Raw genomic sequence first — 21,091 nt, 5'->3', positions numbered from 1 at the left:
CCAGAAGCTCAGGCTATTAGGGGTGACTTGTGCACCTCTGACAGAGCCAGGTCTCAGCAGGGTATACCTGCAAACTAGATGGCCTTTAAAGGTTCCTTCCAACCAGAACCATTCTGTGATTGTACATCTTTCCTGCCAGCCATACCCACCCAAGCTGTTCCTTGAGTGATGCTCACATGCTCACCTTCAGCTTTTGGTGGGCTCAGCACAGACAGCGGCAGCACAACGTGGGTGTGGGGGTCCCAGGCGGGCTGGCCCCGGAAGAGGCTGCTGTGGTAGCGAGGGTAGCGCCGGCGGATATGGGAGTGGTTCTCCATGCGATCGATGCTCAGCACTGCAGAGGAGCAAGGGAGTGAAGTCAGATCTAGAATGGCCACCTGGGGAGAATCACGCTCCAGGACACCTCAGGTTTCAAGTCGCTGGCAAAAGGACCACACAAGCCACAGGTTGGGTTGTGGCTATGTCCTGTGTTTGGGCATGACACATGACACAAATCTCAGCACCCACAGCGCTCCTTCCCAGCCCAGATCCATGCTCTGCTATAGGGCAGACTACTTCAGCCACCAAGATCAGCTGCTTTTTCACTCTAGGCTGGGAAGTAACTGGGAGTGGGCAGCACACTCCTGGCTCTGCTGCTTTTGGTGGTGCGTCAGCTAGTCCAGGCAGGGATGGGCCCTGGAAATCTCTCATGAACACCTCCCCATGTTTGAAAGCCACCACGGACATTATCAGCACCCTCCCTGAGATGTAGTGAGATAAAAAGGGAAGCAGGTGTAATGAAGGACTGTCTCTGCACCATCCCAGCCAGCCCCAGCCCCAGCCAGCTCCTACTCACTGATGTTGGGGGTGACGACACCAACGGGATTGAGGTAGGTGAGTTTCATGTTGCTGGCCAAGGTGCCCGAGTAGTCCCGCAGCTGCTCCATGAGGCTGGCGCTGCCGTGCTCTCCGTGTGGCAGCATGGCCCAGTGCTCCCGGTTCTCAGGCGCCAGCACGGAGCTGCCTGCGCGCAGCAGGTTCTGCACCGGAGAGACACGGGGGCAGGGGGTGAGGAAGCACTGCCTTTGGGACCTTCCTGGACATCCCTAGACTGCAGCACTGTACTCTCTGCCCAACTTGCTGCACAAGGGCTTGGGGTAGAGAGGTATTTTCTGCTACAATGGGCCTCCACCCTCATTGCTCATCAACCCGTGCCCTACAGAGACATCTTCCAGGCACTCCTGCCATGAGGGACTTGCAGGCAGCAACAAGACCTCCCTTTGCTTTCCCCGGCTGAGCAGACCCAGGTCTCTGCCTCTCTTCATCCAGCTGGTGCTCCAATCCTGACCATGCCTGTGACCTCGCTTTTGTGGGCCACTGCCTGTGTGGCACTGGGGAGCCCAGTGCTCCTGATGGGGTCTCACCACATCCTCAGTGCCCTCAGAAACATAGGCTCAGGGTGGCTGATAGGAGAAGCAGCATCAGAAGTCACTGATCTGGGGGAAGGACTCACCTCATTGAAGTGGGCGTCCTGTGTGGCTGTGAGGCCGAAGCCACGCTGCTGGCTCTCGAAGGCCATGAGGCGGGACAGCAGGCGGAAGGCGATGTGCACGTCGTTGCCAAAGTAGTGGTCCATGTGGTCTGTCACAGCTCGGAGCCGGTGGGCCAGCTTCTTGGCTTCAATTGTGTTGAGCTCAGTCTTGTTCCTCTCCAAGCCCTCCAGCTGCCAGTGGCAAGAAAAAAGGGGATTAAATAATTAAGCAGGTTCCTTACTGGGAAACTGGGATGCTGCGGGCCCCACTGGACATAGAGATTATTTTTGAAGCCATGGCGCAAGCCACTGACAGTCACAGTCGTGGTCACTAGAACAGGGAGCACTTCTGGCAGTCTCCAGCAACATACCAGGAGCTGCACTGGCCCAGCTAACACAGTGCCATACACAACAGAGGCCAAGATGAAAGGACAGGGCAAGGGCCTGGCAATACTTCCCTGAAAACTCTCCTGGCTTCAGTTTCAATTCAGCCCAGGTGAGATGCAAGTTTGAAGACACTTGCCTGGAAATGTCAAAGGGATTTGTCACTGACAGAATCTGGGGGGCTACAGAGCTTCCATGGAGCAGACATCCCATCAGCTTCAAACCACTCAGCCCAGCTCAGGGTTATTTATTTTCCTCTCAAATGCTGTGGCAGGACACGGGTCATTTCTGATGGGGACACTCAGATTAGACAAAGCCAAGTGAACTTAAGCTCAGACCAGTGCTCCCACAGGATGGGTTTGGGGGCAGGAGATGAGAAAAAAAAAAGGTGCTGAGCACTGTGGCAAGTCCCTCCCATACTCCAGGCACCCCTGGAGAGCTGAGTGCTTTGAAATCTGGCTGTGAGCCCTTGTCAGAGGGCCCATGCTCTGTCAGGGCTGCAGAGCCAAGAGGATTACCAGCACAGATAGTTCCTTGAAGGCAGGTGAAGTGCAGTTGAAGAGATCTGGCTCCAGCCAGCCCTTTTCCTCATCGCAGTGTCTGACAGCTGCACCTGAAGCAAGAAGGAAGGGCATGTTGGAAATTCAGCACAGGATACACATCCCCAGCAGGGACCCTCTGCAGCAGCTAATCCCAAAGAACAGCACTGGCAAGTGATGGGGAGGGCCTATAACACCCCAAGGCCATTGTCCTGCAAGTGTGCAATTCATTCTACCCTTGGTCTGTAAAACCTGCAGCTGCTGCTGTCCCCTCCCTCCAGGAGCTGGATTCCTCTGTGTGTTTTGGGGCTGCATCACACCAGGTGCCATCACACAGAATTGCAAAAAGGACTAAGTGACTTGGCAGGACTCAGGCTGGAGAAGCTCCAGGGCATGTGACTATGTCCTCAGGGCACATCTCACCCCAAGCTACAGAAGCCTATGCAGCTCTAGGCATCCCCTGGCTGACAGCCTGCAATGCTTGCTGAGGTCCTGCTCTCTCTACAGGGCAAAGTCACTCCAGGAGCACAACAGCCCTGCTGTGGGCTGGCAAACCTGCCCTAGAGATGAGCCTCTGCAGTTGATGGGGATGGAGCAGTGGGATGGAGGACCCCAGTGCGGAGGATCCAGCACTGTGGGTTCAATATCCAGTGACAGACCCCAACCCCTGGCTGGGGCCCAAGCACTACTGCACAGCAATGGAGTCACCAGCACTGAGTGGGATCAGCTGTTCAACATCACCAAAAACCCTGCTAAAGCTGACACAGAGAGCAGTGTTCTGGGCCACTACAAACACTTCACACAAGAGGAAACAGGCAACCCCAGTGCACCCAGCAGGACTGTGGAGGAGGTCCTCCTGGAGAGACCACCAGGGCACAGGAGCCCACTTGAGTGCCCATGGCTGGGAGAGGGCAACAGCATGGCCAGGGCAGGGAGGGGGAGCCTGGAGGAGACTCCAGTTGCTGCTCAGAAAAGCCCCAGTAATAAACATGTCCCTCTCACCACCTCCACCTCCTAGCTGTCCTCCCAGCCACCTTTCTCCCAGTTGCAGAAGCACAAGGACCAGTGCCACTGCAGCTGGGAGCAGGGAGGACAAGGAAATCTTCACACTGCTGGCCTTCCTCTTGGACAGAACAGAGATTGGCTCAGGATCTGACACCCAGGTCCCTGTGCCTCCCCCCACCAGCTGGGCAGAGGGACCAGGACCTTATGCTGTGCCCGCCCATCAGTTCCTGACCCTGTCCTACTGCCCCTTACTCTAAAAACTTCCCCCTTCCTCCACCCCACAGCCATTCAACCGTTGCTCATCACCAGCTCCTTCCCCTCCCAGCCTAAGCAAGCAGGTACCACACAGGAGAGCCAGCATCCATCCCAGCCAGGGAGCAGGGCATGGGCCCACCCAGAGCCAGCACTGCAGGCTCAGGACAGTGAGTGGCAGGGGCTGCATGCAGCTGCAGCCGGGTTTGTGCTGGTTAGTGTGCTGGGAGCAGGGAAGAGCGTGTAGGAGCAGTGAGGCCAGGCAAAGCATTGGGAAGACTCTTGGCAGCTCCAGAAGCAGAAGGGAAAGTGCAGGGGCGCGCAGGGTGTCAGGCAGGGAGCAGGGAGGGAAAGCTGTGTGGCGCAGCCCTTACAGCACAGGGGGAAGGAGACGGGAACAACCTTACCTGCACCCCTCAAGCCTGAGCACCGAGGGCGAGAGAACCGGGGAGAGAAGCGACAACAGTTAGGAGCCGAACCTGCCTCCTCCTGGGGCGAACGGCTGGAGAAGGACAGGGTTTGTATTGTCCCCTGGGGCTCCCACTGCCCTACATCCCAGACACCCCGTCACCGAGGACAGCTTCGCCTCCTCCAGCTCCAGATGCTGCCTCCTACCCAACATTCACCTGCTTCCCTTGCAGGGCACATGGGGATGGGGCCGGCGGAGCCGCAGAAAGGCACCGCGCTGCTGAGCTGCTGTGCCAAGCCCGACCTCAGCCTCGAGCCCGCTGAACCCCAAAAGCAGCAGGAACAAGGTGAGAACTGAGGCTGAGGGAACAGCACAGCCTCAGGGCTGGGTGATGTGCCTAGACCTCACAGCTTTTACCCAGCCTCAGCCCCATGTCCAGCCCCCTCTGCTTTCCCCCAGGCTGTGGCATTTTCTCCACCAAATTCCTTCTCTCAGACCACAAGTCCAGCTAAATAATATCACAAGAACAGAATGATACCACTGGGGCTGCCACAGCCCCTGGCAGGACAGCCAGGCTGCCCCCTCCCCTCCCCATTGTGTCCATCACTCACCTAAGGAGCCTTTGGGACACAGCACTGCAGCTGAGAAGCCAAACTTGGTCTGAGGCCACCACACACCTGCCTTCAGGCTTTTGGGGCAGCCGTCATAGAGCACTGTGGAGACATGCAGCCCCAGGGGCTGGTCACAGGGGGAAGCCACTGACACTGAGCCCCACGGCACCAGCTCCCCACTGTGCCCACACTCACCCTCACAGCCGCTGGGTGTCACCTCAGCAAAAGGGCTGTCACAGCTGTTGCACTGGCGGCCGATGACCCCAGGACGGCAGTGGCACCGGCCTGTCTCCCTGTCGCAGGAGCGGGAGGTGGAGCCCACGGGGTAGCAGTCGCATGGCAGGCAGGTGTCACTGCCTCTGGGGCGGTAGTGGAAGTCCTGGGGGGAGACAGGGACAGTCATCCGAGAGCCCCTTGGGACAGCAGCTGAGGCTGGTGCCTGGGGAACCCCTGGAGCCAGAGCAGAGAAGAGACAGGCTCTCCTGATTTGCAAGCACCCTCAGTGCCCCCACCATCACCATGCTGGGGCAGGAGGGCCACACAGAGGAGCTGAGCAGGGATCCAGCCCAGAACTGGCACACAAAGCGGGGCCTGGGCAGCTGCCAAGCCTTTGGAGGGGACAAGGAGCAGCATCAAGAATGAGCAGAGCTTCAGGCAAGCCACAGGCCACATTCCCATTGGCACAGCTGCCCCTCACCTTGCAGTGGCACTGCCCGTTGGTTTTATTGCAGTCGGGGTCAAAGCCCTTGTTCACATCACAGTTACAGGGCCCGCAGGTGGGGTTCCCCCACCAGCCCTTCGGACACTGCTGGTCCATCCTAAGGAGAGAGACACCTTCACTGTTACAGCCAAATCCCCCAGACCTTCTCCTCCCACCAGCCCAGCTGCTCAGCAGCTCCAAGGAGCCAGGTGGCACTGAGAGGTGCCAGGATGAGAGGCCAGCATAGAGCCAGGCACAGAGGATATGGCTGTGCCCTGTATCTCACCTGTGCTCACAGTACTGCCCAAAGAAGTTCCCGCTGCACTCACACACGTAGCCCAGGGGGGAGCCTGGCTTGCGGCGACACACAGACTTGTTCTTGCAGGGGTTGAGGTGACACACATCCACACAGTCCCCTCCATAGTACCCTGAGGTGTGGACAGAAACCACCATGTAAAGCAAGTATCTTCCCCCTGAGAGGGGCCAGAGCACCAAGCAGTGGACTCAGAGGGCTCAGGAGGGATTCTGCCCTCCAGGAAAATTGATGAGTGTCTGACAGGGATGTGACTTGCTCAAGGGGTGGACAGGAGAGCAGTCACGGGCCAGGAGACAGTCACGGGTAGAGGAGAAATCAGGCAGGCATGGAGAGCAGAGGAGTGGCAGTGTGCTGCAGGTCCTACCTGGCTGGCAAACACAGGAGTAGCTCTGCCACTCATCCTTGCAGATGCTGTTGGCTGGGCAGGGGTTGGAGTCGCAGGGGCTTGGCACACTGCAGCCAGCCTCCACTCTCAGGGCATGGCTGGGCTTGGGCAGCACAGTCCCAGTGACGCTGTCACCCAGTCGTACACCCTGCAGTGCAGGTGACAAATTTACAGTGAAGCTTTGACAGATACACAAGGCTCCAGTCCCCTACTCTCCACAAACCCCCAGCAGCAGCCATTCCCACTACCCCTATTTATGGCTGCCCCACAGCACCTCAGAGCCTTGAATGCTCAGAGGGAGAGTGACACCAGCAGTATGGATGCTGACAGCAGCTGCCAGACCTGTGATTTCACCCCTCCAAGTAACATACCCACTGAGGAAGGATCAGAGCAATGGACTCACCTGTATGCAACCCCTCAGCCCGTTCTGCACCTCGCCAGAGCCCAGGACTCCCCCCACATGCAGGTGTTTCACCTTCAGGCCATGTAGTTCATTTCCTACAACCACTGTATCCTGCAGAAGGAAAGGGAGTAACATGAGGCAACTGGTACCAGCCCTGCCCCAGCCCTCTCTGAGGGTGCAGAGGCACAGCCTGGCCTGTGTTTGCCAAGCACCCCCCACAGTTCCTGTCCTGGTGCCGGGGTCTCAAACAGCACCTACCTGGTAGAGCCCAAAGTCCAGGGTGAGGGTGATGACGTAGCGCGAGTCTCGCCCGCTGCGGACGTCCCGCAGCTCCAGCTGGAGGTCGTGCCATTTCCCATCGCTGAGCTGCAGCTGGTCCAGGAGGAGGCTGGTGCTGCGCCCAGACCCCCTGCTCACCATGAAGGAGAGCAGACCCCCAGCCAGCTGCAGAGAGGCAACCAGCAACGCCAGCAGTGAGCAAAGACCGCGTCAACTCTGGCTGCTTCCTGCCTACCCCCCACCCGAGGAAACCCAGCCCTCTAAATGTCTCTCCCCACAATCACATTCTGCTTGGGATGGAGCTAGCAGGGAGAGCAGTGTCCCCCTGCTCTCCTGGGGCAGACAGCAACAGAGGCTGAGGCTGTGTCCCTACCTGGCAGAGCAGGGTGGTGTACTGGCCTGCATGGGCCTGCAGAAGCACCCCATCCATCTGGCGTGTCCGAAACGCCAGCCCCAGGTACCACGGCACTGAGATCTTCACATCTGTCTTGAAGTCCCAGGTCAGGACACTATTGCCCTGGAAATAGTGGGCATGGTGCATGGCTGGAAAGGAAAGTGGAGGTGAGGAGAAGGGATGGGCACTTCACAGGGAGCACTAGGTGCAGAGACAACAGAGCTAGTTCAGCTCACACAGATCCCTTACTCTGCTTCCACAGCAACCCCAGCACAACCTTGCACGTACCCACCCTGCCTGTGCCCAGCAGTGCCCGCTCACTCACGGTGGTGGCAATCTTTGCCCCCGAAGCCAACAGGACAGAGGCAGGAGTAGGTTCCCCAGCTGACAGAGCAAGTGCCACCGTTCTTGCAGGGGTTGGAGTCGCAGAACGTGTGCTTGGCGTGACAGCCTGGAGATAGCAAAGTCACCTGTATCAGCATTAACCCGCTCACCACCTCCCCCCAGCCCACATGGAAAGGGGGAGAGCTTGCCAGCCTTTTCCCTGGCTGCCAGAGAGGCAAACCCAGACACTTAGTCTCTCCACACAGGCCCTGTGTGCTCAGCGATGAGGGTCAAGGCTGTCACTACTCCTTATGCCAGAATAAAGACACTGTAGAGCTGGGCTGACTATCCAGCATCTCCCAGACAGGCCAGCTCTGCAGGCTCTGCACTTGGGATCAGGGGACATTCCCAGAATATTAGCTGAGGTGGGCATTGGCTCATTCAGGAGGATCTGGAAGCCCCATTCCCCAGTGGGAAGCTGCTCAGCTCCAGCTGTGCTGCCATGATGCTGCTACAGCCCAGCAGTGCTGCTGCCTGAGCAATTCCCAGGGCAGGGGCTGGCAGGAGCAGACAGAGGCACTGGTACCTGCAGTGGTTCCGTTGTTGGCGATGTAGGAGGCCAGGTCGATGCGTTTGCTGTCAATATACAGGTCTCTCATGCATCCCACAAAGTCACGGTGAGTGATGGGGAAGTTTTCCGGAAGGTTGGGGACCCCTCCAAGGAGTAAGGGACCTGTGAGATCCAGGGACCTACAGGAACAGAAGCCCAGGGCGTTAGGAGCTACAGCACCTCAGGCTGGCCCAGCCAGCTCCCCAGTGCACAGGGCTGGGAAGCAGACATCCTCAGGGACAGGCACACACAGCCAAGGTCCCAGATGTGAAGAACTGGCTCCTCAGGGGACCGGACCTCCCCCCCCACCAGCATTGCCCACCAGTCTCCAAGGAACTCACTTCTTCGAGCTGGTCTGCACACCTTCTGCGGCACAGGAGTAGTTCCCAATCTCGCTGCCAAACTGCAGGGCCACCGAGGCATCGCATTCATCTATTGTCAAGATGGCCACCTTGTCCTTGGAGGGGCCCTGCACTACCCCCAGGGTGCTGACCTTGGGCTGAAAGCAAATGCAGGGTGTCAGCAGCACATGTGCCCCAGACCCAGGCACTCAAGGGTTCACACAACAGCAAGGAAAGGCCTGAGCATGACTCAGGCACCGCTGCATTGCTGGAGGTTTCAGCAATGCAGGGGGGACACCGCTGGCCGAGCCCAGCAAGCAGCACCAGAGAGGGGCATGGGCAAGGACACTGCATGGAGAGCATTCCTGCAGCCTCCAAGTGCTGTCCCGAGTGTCAATCTCCCCCTACACCCGGCTGCCTGTTCCACTGCATCCATCCCTAAAGGGCTGAAAACCACCTCTCCCTTCTCTCCACAGCCTCCCTCAGAGAACAGGAGAGCCAGAGCCACTCACTGGTGGTAAGAGAGAACCACACGTACCTTGTTGTAGTAGCGGAGCTGCAGCGTGTGCCACTGCCCATCACTCACACCCCCCGGCAGGTAGGGGCTCACCACCGTGCTGGACTCTCCTGAGGAGACAGGGATGATGGCAGGCTGAGGGAAGCTGGACAGCCCTCAGATGTGCCTGCCCTTCCTGAGGCACCAAGCCCACCGTGCTGCCCACGGCCTTGTAAAGTTTGTGATGACATAACAGGCCAGAACAGCAGCAGAGACCCCAAAAGGGTTTGCCCTGGTTAGTGCTCACAAAGCACTGCTGCACTTGCACTCCTGAGCCTGGGGAGGGTCCTGAGATACACACCCATCCCCTGTGTTATCCACTGATGCTCACCAACACCTCTCACCCCTGCCTCCCTGTGCATGGGCTCCATCCAGGGCAGGACTCTGCTCTCCCCACTCAGCACAGGCCTTCTCACAGCTCCCGTGACACAAATCCCACAAGAGGCAGGGCTGAGCATACCTGTGGAGTATTTCAGCTGGACCTGCCCCTGGATGATCTCCACTGCCAGGAAGTCATGCCTCTCGTTCAGACGCCCATTGTAGAGCAGGAGGCCACTGGGCTCCACAGTGCTGAACCTGGGGCAAGGGAGGAAGCAGGAAGGCAGAGCGTGTGCAAGGAGCATGTGGAGATCCCCGCTCTCCTGTGGCATGCACCAGCATCCCAGCACAGGGACACTGAGACCTGAGCATGGAGGCAGGGAGCTGGCAACATGGAAAGTCTGAGGCACTGAAGGGAGGGATGAGCTGATGCTAGGGCAGATTCAGAGTCCTTTGGTCAAAGGTGCCACGGCAGCCCCATGGGGAAGCAAAGCCAGTAACACACAGGTCTGGAGACCATCAGGTAGCCCCTATATTGGCCCAGTGTGCACAAGAGCCACCAGAGCAGGGCCAGGCGAACCAGGGACACTGGTGTCCAGCGGAGGAAGGAGAGCACTCACGAGAGGGCAAGGGTGAAGTGGAAGCGCTGGCGCAGGCCCCGGAACATGAGGAAGGATCGCGGTGGGAAGGAGCGCGTGGACACCTCGCAGAAGGGCGTCTCGAAGCCGCCCGCCGGGCACTGGCAGCGGAAGCCCCCGTCGGCAGCGTTGGTGCAGGTGCCACCATTGCGGCACACGCCGGGCACACACCGTCCCGAGCGGCTGTCCACTTCACAGTTCTCGCCTGGGGGAGCAAGGAAAGAGCCTTGGGACACAGGTGCAGTGGCCACCCATCCTTGTCCCAGGAGTGCAGACCTCAGTCGGGTTTGAGGCAGGGCAGCCAAGGAACAGGACTTCGTGGAGCAGCTGGGGGCCAACAAAGGATATGACAACCCAAGTGTCACCCAGGTGTTCCCCACAGTAGTAGTTCCCCACAGGTAGCCAGTGAGTGAGCTACCACTGCCAGCCCCGCAGCACAAGCCACTGGGCTGGATGTGATGCCAGCTCTGACTGAAGGGGCAAGTTGGATCCAGTATGGCATGGGAATGGGACAGCAGGGCACTGGCCACAGCTGGGCTGCACAGTCCTAAGGATGAAGAGGCAAGGACAAGCCAGAGAAGTCATGGTAATGGAGAGAGTACCTCCTTGGTCCCTGCCACCACACAGGCCTGGGAAGGCATCATAGTTCTGTCTCTGGGGTATGGGGACAGGCCAGTGCCACTGAGCTCCCTTGCCAGGTGCCTCCGAACCCTCTGTGCAGGCTCTGACACAGGAGCACAAGCCAAGTGGAAGCCAGTCAAACGAGGGACAGCAAATATCCTTGCACCTTGCTGCCATGGGTAACAGGGATGCCTCATGCCAGCTCAGCAGTGCAAGTGCAGGGGGTCCGGCCAGCCCCTTTTCCCATGCTATCCCCACAGCACACAGGGAACCACTCAGCTGCAGTCCTACACCCCCGGCACTGCTCCCATTACTTGCTCTGTGGCATGCAAGGAGGATGAGGAGACAGCATGAAGTGACAGGGAAATGAGCTCATTAACCCTTCTGCTAATGGCTGTTCACGCTTCAAATGCTAGGGGTTAATTACCACTGACTCTGCTTATCTCACCAGGAGCCACCAACAGGAGAGCAGCTCTGAGGCAGCCATCTGCTGCCACGCTCCCTCCCAGCAGCAAGGGCAAGGCAGGGGATCCCTCCTCAGTAGCCACAGGCCACCTTCCCTTACCCACAGTTGCCAGACATGGGTCTCCACAGCCTGCTGGTGACTTGTGGCAGCAAGACACTGGTTGGACTGGAAATTCGTCCCCCACAGCTAGCACCAGATCTGCCTGGATCGGATCCTACCTGGTGGGGCAGCAAGGTCCAGCCTCCCCTTCTGTTCTGGGTGGGCAGCAGCTTACCCACTGCACATGGGGCCAGTGAGGGCTCCACACCTCTGCCAGACCAGATGAAGCACAGGCAGACACCAGCAGCTCAGATAGTCCCAGAGCCTGCTAGCATGGAGGATGGCCAAGAAGCCTCCTGTGCCCCAGTCTAACACAGTCCAGCTTAGTCCTCCTGCTCTGTGAAAAATGCTGGGAGATGATGGCCAGGCTCCCCAAGAGCCTTTCATGCCACCTCCCAACAAGACAGATTTCTATGGCAACCTCAGCCCTGCACATCCAGCACCATGGAAACACAGAGAGCTGGGCTCTGACACTTGCTGCCCTCCTGCGAAGAGCACCCCGCCATGGTGACAGCAACACCAAGGGACCCACCCACCTGTCCCCCCACAGTCCCCAGGCTCAGCACTCACCGCTGAAGTGCTGGCGACAAACGCAGGTGTATCCCCCCTCCTTGTGGGTGCAGATCCCACCATTCAGGCAGGGGTTGGAGTAGCAGAGGTTGATCTCTGTCTCACAGTAGTCCCCGGTGAAGCCCTGCGGGCAGCGGCACCGCAGGCCAGTGATGGGGTGGATGGGCCTGAAGAGGGTGGAGGGGGAGGCGATGAAGGGGGCCGAGCTGTCAAACTTGAGGACGGAGATGCACTTCATGTAGTTCTGGCAGGGCTCCCGCAGGCAGACGTTGTCGTCGAAGGGCAGCACCTCCAGCATGGAGGCGCCCGTCAGCACCATGCGCTTCATGTACAGCTGCTCCTGCAGCTCCTCCGAGCTGAAGTAGCGCCCGCCCCGCGGCGCCAGGGCCGAGAAGCTGACGTTGAGCACCGTGCCGCCCACGTCCGTGTCGTTCTGGATGTTGAAGATGAAGATGTCCTCCTTGGGTGTCGCAAGCACGGTGGCCACCCCTTCCAGGAAGGTGGACAGCAGCGGGGAGAGGAACCGCTCCTGCCACATGTTCTCCAGCCGCACCGTAATGCTGTTGGCCAGCATGTCCTCCGTGATGATGATCACCCGCAGGACGCACTGGGCCGTCACACTGTGGATCCCATCTGTTGGAGGGAACAGGGACACACTGCAGGTTTCTGCCGCTTGGAGGGTTTCCTCCCTCCCACCCCAGAGCAGAGATCTGCACCCCAGTGTGGCCCTCAACAGGTCTGAGTCCTCGGTTGAGAAAGCCTGGAGCCACAGCCCCAGAGGCCAGCAGGGTGCCACCTGGGCTGGAGGGGGAGTGGCCGATGTGGCTGCACCTTCTCCCTCCCATCAGCCTCTCCACTGAGAGAACTCTCAGGTTTTCTCCCTGTCCTCAATCTCGGCAGCAAACTGAGCTCTGAGGAACAAAGGTGCTCAGGAACAGAAGGAAGTCCCAGCAGGAGGTTTGGCAAACACAGAAGCCGATGCCAGGGCCTGGGGTGTTTTGCTTCCCTGCTGTGCTCTGTCTGCCTCCCCCACGCTTTTCCCTGCACTCTGCTCTGCTCTCCTCCTTCCGTTTCCTTCCTCTCTCCTCCAGGCTCTCCCAGGCTTTTGTGCTGGTCTCCCTGCTTCCCCCCTTCCCACCATCTGCTCCACATCTCTTCCTCCCTCGGTCCATCTCCGGTTTGTTTAATTCCCTTTAATCTCTATTTTCCTTGGAAACAAACTCCCTCCCTTTGGGACCCTGCAATCTCCCAGGCAGGAGCACAGGAGCATGCAGACACTGGGGCGTGCCTGCCTGCTCTCTCCCAGGACCTTGGCCAGCAGCAGCAGCTCACCCGCCCCACGCCAGGTGCACTCACAGGCAGCAGCTCAGGCTGCAGGGGCACAGGCAACACAGCACAGCCCAAACGGGCAATGGCAAAGCTCCCACCCCAGCAGTTCTGCGATCAGGGGCACCTGTCTCACCCCACCTACCCAGCTCCCAGCAACCCAAAAGACCTCCTACCTTGGAGGGTCATATGTCCCCCCCATCAGGCCACCCCGGACACCTCTGCTAGAAGCTTTTGCCAGACACACAGCAGGGAGAAGCCTGTCTGCTGCCCCCAGGACGCCTCCTTTCTCCTGTTCTGCTTCTTCTGGGCCCTCCAGCCCCAGCACAGGCTCTGGCAGGCAGAGCCAGCCTTCAGCATAGCAAAGCAAGGACTGCACCAACCTCTGTGGCCCCAGAAATGTTCAATGAGGCTCATCAGGAACCTCGCTGCTCCTGAAATGAGGCAATCCATCTTCCAGCCCATTGACAGCACCCCAAAGCTGGTGCCCCACGGGCATCAGCAGCACATAGCTGTCACCTGTTGTTCCCATCTCCCACCCCACATCCACCTGAGAGCCCTAAACCCCCACATTTCCTTGGAAACCTGGCTCTCCATCATCATACCAAGACAACACTCACATCAGCACATCTCAATAGTGACTACCAGGACTAATCCTGGATCCCAAGCCTTGCTGCAACATCCCCTACGTGCTTCACCTCCTCCAACCCAGCACACGGAGGCACAAAAGGCAGCAGGTTTCCTGGCACCCTGGTCAGCCCCAGTCCCAACAAGGACCAGGAGTGCAAATGTCAGCCACCCGTCCCCCCACCCACGTCCCAGCTCCAAGTCTCATGTGCAAAGGTGCCTTTACTGTTCCCCTCTTCCAATGGCTGCTGCCCCGCAAAGCCTTTTGATTTCCCTCAGCCCTGTTTGAAGTTTGCAGCGCAGGAGGATTTAAAGATTGTAACGTCTCCCTTTCTTCCCGCCTCTCTCTTCTGCTCTTCAGAAGGTGAAAGCTTTCTGGCGACCCTGCAAATTCCCGCGTAAGCACCAGCCTGCACACCGGGACTGCTGCTCTGGAGATAAGGCTCGCTCCAGGCTGGGGGAGCAGCGTGCCAGTACAGTCACCCAGGAGCTAATCTCCTGCAGGAAAGGGGGGGTTGCTTCTCTCTGAAATCAAACTGCTCCCACCCCACATGGAAGCAAGGTGAGAAACCACCCCTCTGTGTGACACCCTGCCAGCTCTGACATGGAGGGCAGCACGAGCAGCAGTTACTAAACGGCTCCGTCTGGCACCTGGCTGGACATGCCAGCGGATTTAGACCTGCCTGGGTTCAGGGCAAGGAACTGGCATCATCACCTGCATCCCCCAAGGCACCTTCTCTTTGCAAGAGGCTCATGGGGTGCCAAGATCACCCAGACCTTGAGAGGCAGGAGAGAGAGGAAAGCCACAAGCCTGACTCAGTGGCACTTGGCATAAGATGCTCCCCAACCCACCATCAGCCTGGCATCCCTCCCTGAGGGGCCACTTGGTGAGGCAGCACCCTGGGATGCCACCACTTTGTCACCAGCTTCCTTCTCAGCACACAGCTGGGTCATGTCCCAGCTCCCCCCTCCTCTCCCTTTGTCCCCTCCTCACAGTTTGCCTCTCTGGCCAAGGCAAGGGTGAGCTCAGCCTGAGCCCAGCTCCCTTCCCCCTCCTCTCTTCGGCTCATAGTTCACCCGGAAGCAGCCATGAGGCCCTGGGGACAGCTCTCTCTCTCCCCAAGGGCTGCTCAGTGCCCAGCAATAGGCAGGCAGACATCTGCCTGATTTATGGCTGTTATTAGGCCTTGGCTGACATGATGCCGAGTCCTGGGGCAGGCCAGGGGCTAGCAATGCCTCCCAGGAGCAAGGAGGCTGTGCCTGGAGAAGAAGGTGGGCTGCAGGGTGCCTGATGCCTTTGGCATTGCCCAGCCCATGGCAGGAAAGCCAAGCACCCCCTTCCCATTTCCCCACAGCAATGTGGAGCCAGCTCCAGCCCCACAGCCCTCCTCAGTAAGCTCCTCATTACACACTGTCCCACCTCAGCATCACACCCAGGGCTGCCTCCAACCTCAGCTCCATGCAAGGAGAAGCAGATGGTTAAGAGACTGACCCACTGCAAATGGGGAAAGCAAAAAAAAAGGCAACCAGAAGAAAGCCCAAAGCTGGCTGGAGGCACTGACCCCCCATGGGAGGCATTTTAATCACGAATGCTCAGCCTTTCTGATTAAATCCTGTGGCTGGAGAGCTGGTGCCTGGTGAATATTCATGCAGCAGAGTGAGGAGTCCTAGAAACATGGCTACAGGGAATGGAGCAGGGAAAAGGGACAAGGGGCTCTAACCCCCGTGCTGGGCAGCATCGTGTTTGCACTTCAAGACTGACAATTACCAGCTTCAAAAGCACCAAAGCTAAAGAAAGAAGAGCTCTGTCTGGAGAGCAGGATGGACAGCAGACTCCTCCTGGGAAGCTGCACTGTCAGTCTGGGAATGGACATCTAGGCTTCTACTAGAAACCTTTTGCAGGGAGCAGGTCTGCCAACCACTGCCCTCCTGGGTCTGCCAGAGTGAGAGCCCATCTCTCCTGTTCCTTTGTGCTGCCAGTGGCTCCCCGGATCCCCGGGCAACATCTCAGCCTGCTGTGCGGCATGAGGCATGGACTCCAGCCAACACTCCCACCCCAAGAGCCACCGAGTCACTAGCAGAGGTTCCCCTTCCCCTACAGCAAATGGTTTGGCCTTCAACCTCTCAGGGAGCTCCAGGGATCGGGAAGAAGACAGCTCAGCTCAAACAACCTCCCCTGTCCCTCACTTGTGGGGACCAGAAGCTCACCAATAGGCTCCAGTGTATCACTGCCTGTCCTGTTCTGAGTGGCAGAGACAGTGTCCAAGAGAGCGAAAGCCACCACTCTGCCTGCAGTGGCCACCCTAGGGACAGCGAGGGCGTTCCGGGGACAGACAGGGTGACTTTCACGTTTGCAGCTGAGGAGCAGTAAAACATGTCCAAAGGGAGAAGTCAGGAAAGAAGGAGATGAGTATGGGTATGGTGAACATTCCTCACCACTGCTGAAGGGCTTTGGCAGACCTTTCAACATTTTGATGATACTTTACCAGTTAAGAGATCTTGGAAGTAAATCAGGCTCCTGTCACCCAGCACAGAGGAATAATGTCACTGTCCCCCAGCTGAGCCTCCACCCTTGCCACCAGGCCCAGAGAAACTAGTCTGAAATGGTTTAAAGTCAACATGATGTCAGTCTCCTACACTGTCCCGATTTCACACAGTAGTGCTGGCCATGGATACAGCCCCTCCACCTTGCTGTCCTGCATCCTCAGCGGTCAAGAGTAGATTTTAGCAGCCATAGGTGTCCACACACCTGTGAGAAGCTGGGGTCAGTTTTGGGGTTGTCAGTCCCACTGAAAAGGCACTGGTTTGTGATGGCCTAAGTCTTCCCTGTCTCCTACAAGGGACTGAGCTAAGGATACACACAGCTTGTAGGCAGGCAGGCAGAAGGGCCCTTGCCCTGTGTTTTAGGGGGATCCAGCCTCCCCCAAAGGGGTGATAAAGCTCACAGGCAGGCAGGGAAGCCACTCCCTCCTTGGATGCTGACCTCGGGGTACCCACCTAGGTGCTACTGCTGCCTTCCAGCAGCAGGAAGGTGCTCCGACATGGTGCTGTGCCCAGGGCAAACAATGCAGCCAGGTCTGAATGTCCTGGCTGCCAGCTCTGTAAACCCACCCTCCCTCTGCAGACAGCGACAGCATGGGGCTGACAGAGCTGCCAGCTGGGCGGGGGGCTTCCAACAACAAAGACAGAAAAACCAAACCAGACTTCCACCTCCACAGCCAATACCAAAGCCAACAAAAGGCCTGTTTTCCAGTGTTTCTCTTCCCTCCCCGAAACAGCTCTTCCCCTTCCATCTTCCCCCTTCCTTCATGAGCACACCTCTCCCATTCTCCCTTCCCACTGGAAGATGACGACATTCTAATTGCAAGGGCCCCCTTGCCGCGAGGCGGCTCGATACAGGACTTCGGGATGTGATTGTCTCCTGCCTTTGTGCAGGGTTAAGTGTGTGAGGAGGCAGGGCTTGCATAAATACACTGGGGCAGAAGCTGGAAAGGTCAAAACCACCCCCCATCTCCAGTGACGGGCATGTGTGCGCCTGCACCCGCTCTCGGCCAGCCCTGCGGCTACAATTAGCCCCCACAGAGCCCCAGCCCACCGCCCGGCTGGTGCTGCCCATGCAGGATTGCCTTGAACAGGTCTCCTCTTAAAGCCCTCGCTCCATCTTTTGAAAAAGATCCTCCTCTCACTGAATAAGCTGGACAGAGAGAGGTAAAAGGGAGGGCACCTGGTAACCGATGGTCGGGGGAGTATCATGATTTAGTGTACGGCTCCCCAGGCACTCCTGGCAACTCGGTGCTTGGCCCCTCCAGAGAGGGCTGTTGCCCTCCCTCCCCCAGAGCCACTCCACAGTTCAGCGATGGACAGATGCCTCCATTTCTGATCACGCATCTGCCAGCAAAGAAAGGCTGATGGTGAAGGCAAACATCAGACTCTGGGAGCTTCAGGTCCAAACCTCACTTGCTGATGGGCAATGCCCTAGGTCCATCTTTGCCCTGTCCTCAGCTGGGCTAGAGGGGACCCCAACACTCCACAAAGCCACCCCGGCAGCTACCACTAGCATCTGCATTTGGATACTCCGACAACACACACTATGCAAGAGTTCTGAGCACTGCGCTCAGGTTTGTCACAGCTGTCCCTGGCAACACTAAGTTGGCCACAGAAAGGTAGTACCAGGCTTTAGAAGTGCAGGTGTGGGCAGGTGCCACAGCCAGAATCGAGACTGAACCGTTTGCTACCAGCAGATAGGTATTTTTAAGAGGATTCCCTCCACACTGAGTTCAGTCCCTCCCTCCCACACAAAGTCGGAGGAGCACTCAGTCCCAGCAGAGAGAACCACCCAGGCTTGGGAGCAAAGCAGTGTACCAGCCCCTGGGCCAGCAGCTTGGCCCTCCTGGGAACTGTCTGCCTGCCTGGCCAGCACCCTATTGCACACAACACAGCCTGGCTGGCCACAGCACCTCCAAAGGTGCCTCACTCGCAGCTACAAGCGATCCCCGCACCTGAGTAATGATGCTTTGTTCTTGCAGACCATCTCCAGCCTCAGCCCCTTTACAGAGCACTCCCCAGCATCCTGCCCCTGACTCCCACCCTTCCCACCACTCCAATAGTATTCCCTGACTAGAACGGACTCCCAATCCCAACCTTGTTGCTAGTGCCCAACCCGTCCCCGACACAGAATGGGCTCCCCGAGGGGGACTGCATGGAGCTCCCCCAAGGTACTGCATTGAAGGTTTAATGATTTTTAACTCCCTACCTGTGACAGTCACCAGCATGGAGGCCACAAGTGGACGGTTGTTATCCAGCTTACGGCTCAGCCTCAGCTCCCCGCTCGATTGATTTACAATCAACAAGTGCAGTTCATTTCCCCGCTCAAAGGTGTAGAAGAGGCGGTCAGATGCATCTGGGTCATACGCTGGGACCTTCCCTATGATCCCTGAGGGGAACGTGTTGGACTTATTGGACACGTAGTTATTGAACAGGATTTGGAAGTTCTTGAGAACAGGGCTGTTGTCATTCTGGTCAATGAGTTTGATGTGGACTGTGGCTCTGCTGACCAGAGGGGCAGAGGTGGCCTGCACTACAATCACGTACTCAGGTTTTGTCTCGTAATCCAAGTCTATCAAGGCTGTGAGCTCCCCAGAAAAGATGTCCATCTGGAATATCTCGGGGATGTTGCCCTCCACAATTTGGTACATGATCTGGGCATTGGGTCCCTCATCTGGGTCAACAGCTGTGATTTGGGCCACCACAGAGCCTACAATGCTGTTTTCCTTTACCAAGACCTCAAACTCTTCAGCGGGAAAGACAGGGGCATTGTCATTCACATCCTGAATGGTGACCTGGATGTGGACGGGAGTTCGCTGAGGAGGGATGCCCCTGTCCACAGCATACGCAGTCAGTTCGTAGACGGGAACGTTCTCTCGGTCCAGCCTGCGGACAGTGCGAATGATCCCTGAGGTGGGCTCTATCGTGAAGTCTCCATCTCCATCCTCCCCGTTCTGGAAGGTGTACTGCACTCGCCCGTTGGTGTGAGCATCCCGGTCAGTGGCAGAGATCTGGAGCACGCTGGTGAAGGGAGGTGCATCCTCAGAGATCACGCCCTGGTAATGAGGGCTGACAAACTGGGGGGCATTGTCATTAACGTCATTCACCATGATTTCAACATACGTGGTGTCCGCTTTCTGGGGGATCCCGTTGTCCTTGGCAGTGATAGCCAACGTGTACGTGACCTGGTCCTCATAGTCCAGTTCTGCCTGGAGAGTGATGGCCCCAGAGTCTGGATCAATGCGAAACTGAGGGACGTTGTCTTCCAGGTAGTACGTGATGCGGGCATTTTCCCCCACGTCATCATCTGTGGCGCTGATCACCACCACGGTGCTGCCCACAGGCCGGTCCTCGTTGATGCTCACAGAGTAGTGGGCACTCTGGAACACAGGCCGGTGGGTGTTGGCATCGGTGATATTGATGTGAACGTGGCAGTTGTCACGCAGGGTGCGATCAGAGGCTGTCACGGTGAGCACGTAGCGCCTCTCCTGCTTGTAGTCCAGTGGCAGAGACAGAGTGATGAGCCCTATCCCACCTTGGGTGCTGATGGAGAAGCGGTTCCTTGTGTTGCCTCCCGTGATCTGGTAGGTGATGGCACTGTTCACATCCCGGTCGATTGCTGTGACGCTGAGGACGCTGGTTCCCACAGCTGCATCCTCGTTCAGGCGGATGAAGTACTCCTTCTGGGTAAACTCGGGGCGGTTGTCATTGACATCCATGACAGTGATGGTGACGCTGGCCGAGGCGGATAAAGACGGAGAGCCATGGTCACGAGCCTCTACTCCAAAAAAATAGTGCTCGACTGACTCCCGGTCCAAGGGCCCACTGACTGTGATCCACCCCGTGGCACTGTTCACCACAAAGGGTGTGTCAGCAGAGACCCCTGTCAGTTTGTACTCCAGGCGTGAGTTCTCCCCGTAGTCCGCATCCACGGCCTGGATGTGGATGACAGAGTGGCCGAGGGGAGCATTCTCCAGGACAGAGATTTGAAAAGGGGTGCTGACAAAAATGGGGGCATGGTCGTTGATGTCCACCACCTGGATACTGGCCATGCCAGTGTTGTTAGAAAGGGGAGGACGCCCCGCGTCCTGTGCCCGGATCCTCAGGGCATACTCCCGCTCCACCTCAAAATCCAGCGGGGCCACCACCTGTATCTCCCCAGTGACACTGTCGATGGAGAATTGGCCCCGGCTGTTCCCACTGATAATGTTGTAGTGTACCAGCGCGTTGTTGTCCTTGTCCAGGTCCGTGGCAGTGACACGCAAGATCTCGGTGTGGGGCCGTATGTCCTCCCTCACTTGGACAATGTAGCGTTTCTCACTGAACTGAGGGATGTTGTCGTTCTCATCAAGGACTGTGATGTAGACCTTGACCGTGGCAGAGCGGGGCCCCGGCTCCCTTCCCTGGTCGTTGGCTTCCACCACGAGGGAGTACCTCTCCATCTTCTCCCTGTCCACAGGCCCGCTGGTGGTGATGAGGCCGGAGCGGGGGTCAATCTCAAAGACATCATGGGCAGCCCGTTCATTGACAAAGCGGTAGCGGATGTTGGCGTTGGGCGGGGAGTCGACGTCCGTGGCCCGCAGCTGCAGGATGGGATATCCCTCCTCCACGTTCTCCCGGATGGTTTCCCGATACTCGCCCTGCTCGAAGACGGGGTCGTGGTCGTTGCGGTCGGCCACAGCGATGGCCACCATGGTGGTGGCGGAGAGCCGGGGCACCCCGTGGTCGGTGGCCGTCACTCGGAAGTAGTGCAGGTCCATGCTCTCGCGGTCCAGGGCCTGGGTGGTGGAGATGAGCCCGGCCCGCGGGTCGATGCTGAAGAGCTCCCGCGAGCGGCTGTTCATCAGCGCGTCCATGGAGTACA

At 58.1% G+C, this 21,091-nt stretch overlaps 1 protein-coding gene across 1 annotated transcript in view; it reads right to left on the bottom strand.

Annotated features, from left to right (window-relative positions):
* The window catches only part of CELSR3 (cadherin EGF LAG seven-pass G-type receptor 3), a 31,557-nt gene extending 10,472 nt beyond the window's left edge, over window positions 1–21,085 (bottom strand). The window contains exons 1-20 of the mRNA XM_027700948.1: window positions 18,437–21,085; window positions 11,731–12,363; window positions 9,957–10,179; window positions 9,479–9,594; window positions 9,001–9,089; window positions 8,463–8,620; window positions 8,098–8,261; window positions 7,513–7,638; window positions 7,167–7,336; window positions 6,773–6,958; window positions 6,515–6,625; window positions 6,091–6,259; window positions 5,697–5,838; window positions 5,408–5,528; window positions 4,906–5,089; window positions 4,711–4,812; window positions 2,413–2,507; window positions 1,493–1,702; window positions 836–1,019; window positions 185–334 (exon numbers count right to left, since the gene is read on the bottom strand). Coding sequence (XP_027556749.1) covers window positions 185–334; window positions 836–1,019; window positions 1,493–1,702; window positions 2,413–2,507; window positions 4,711–4,812; window positions 4,906–5,089; window positions 5,408–5,528; window positions 5,697–5,838; window positions 6,091–6,259; window positions 6,515–6,625; window positions 6,773–6,958; window positions 7,167–7,336; window positions 7,513–7,638; window positions 8,098–8,261; window positions 8,463–8,620; window positions 9,001–9,089; window positions 9,479–9,594; window positions 9,957–10,179; window positions 11,731–12,363; window positions 18,437–21,083 — 5,980 coding nt within the window. The 5' untranslated portion in view covers window positions 21,084–21,085. The remainder of the gene's footprint in view (window positions 1–184; window positions 335–835; window positions 1,020–1,492; window positions 1,703–2,412; window positions 2,508–4,710; window positions 4,813–4,905; window positions 5,090–5,407; window positions 5,529–5,696; window positions 5,839–6,090; window positions 6,260–6,514; window positions 6,626–6,772; window positions 6,959–7,166; window positions 7,337–7,512; window positions 7,639–8,097; window positions 8,262–8,462; window positions 8,621–9,000; window positions 9,090–9,478; window positions 9,595–9,956; window positions 10,180–11,730; window positions 12,364–18,436) is intronic.
* Between the last annotated feature and the right edge of the window lie 6 nt (window positions 21,086–21,091).

The sequence above is a fragment of the Neopelma chrysocephalum genome, unplaced genomic scaffold (genome assembly GCF_003984885.1).
Source record: "Neopelma chrysocephalum unplaced genomic scaffold, ASM398488v2 Primary Assembly neopelma1_147, whole genome shotgun sequence".
In the NCBI taxonomy this organism is placed as follows: domain Eukaryota; kingdom Metazoa; phylum Chordata; class Aves; order Passeriformes; family Pipridae; genus Neopelma; species Neopelma chrysocephalum.
This window is presented reverse-complemented; position numbering and strand designations above follow the sequence as displayed.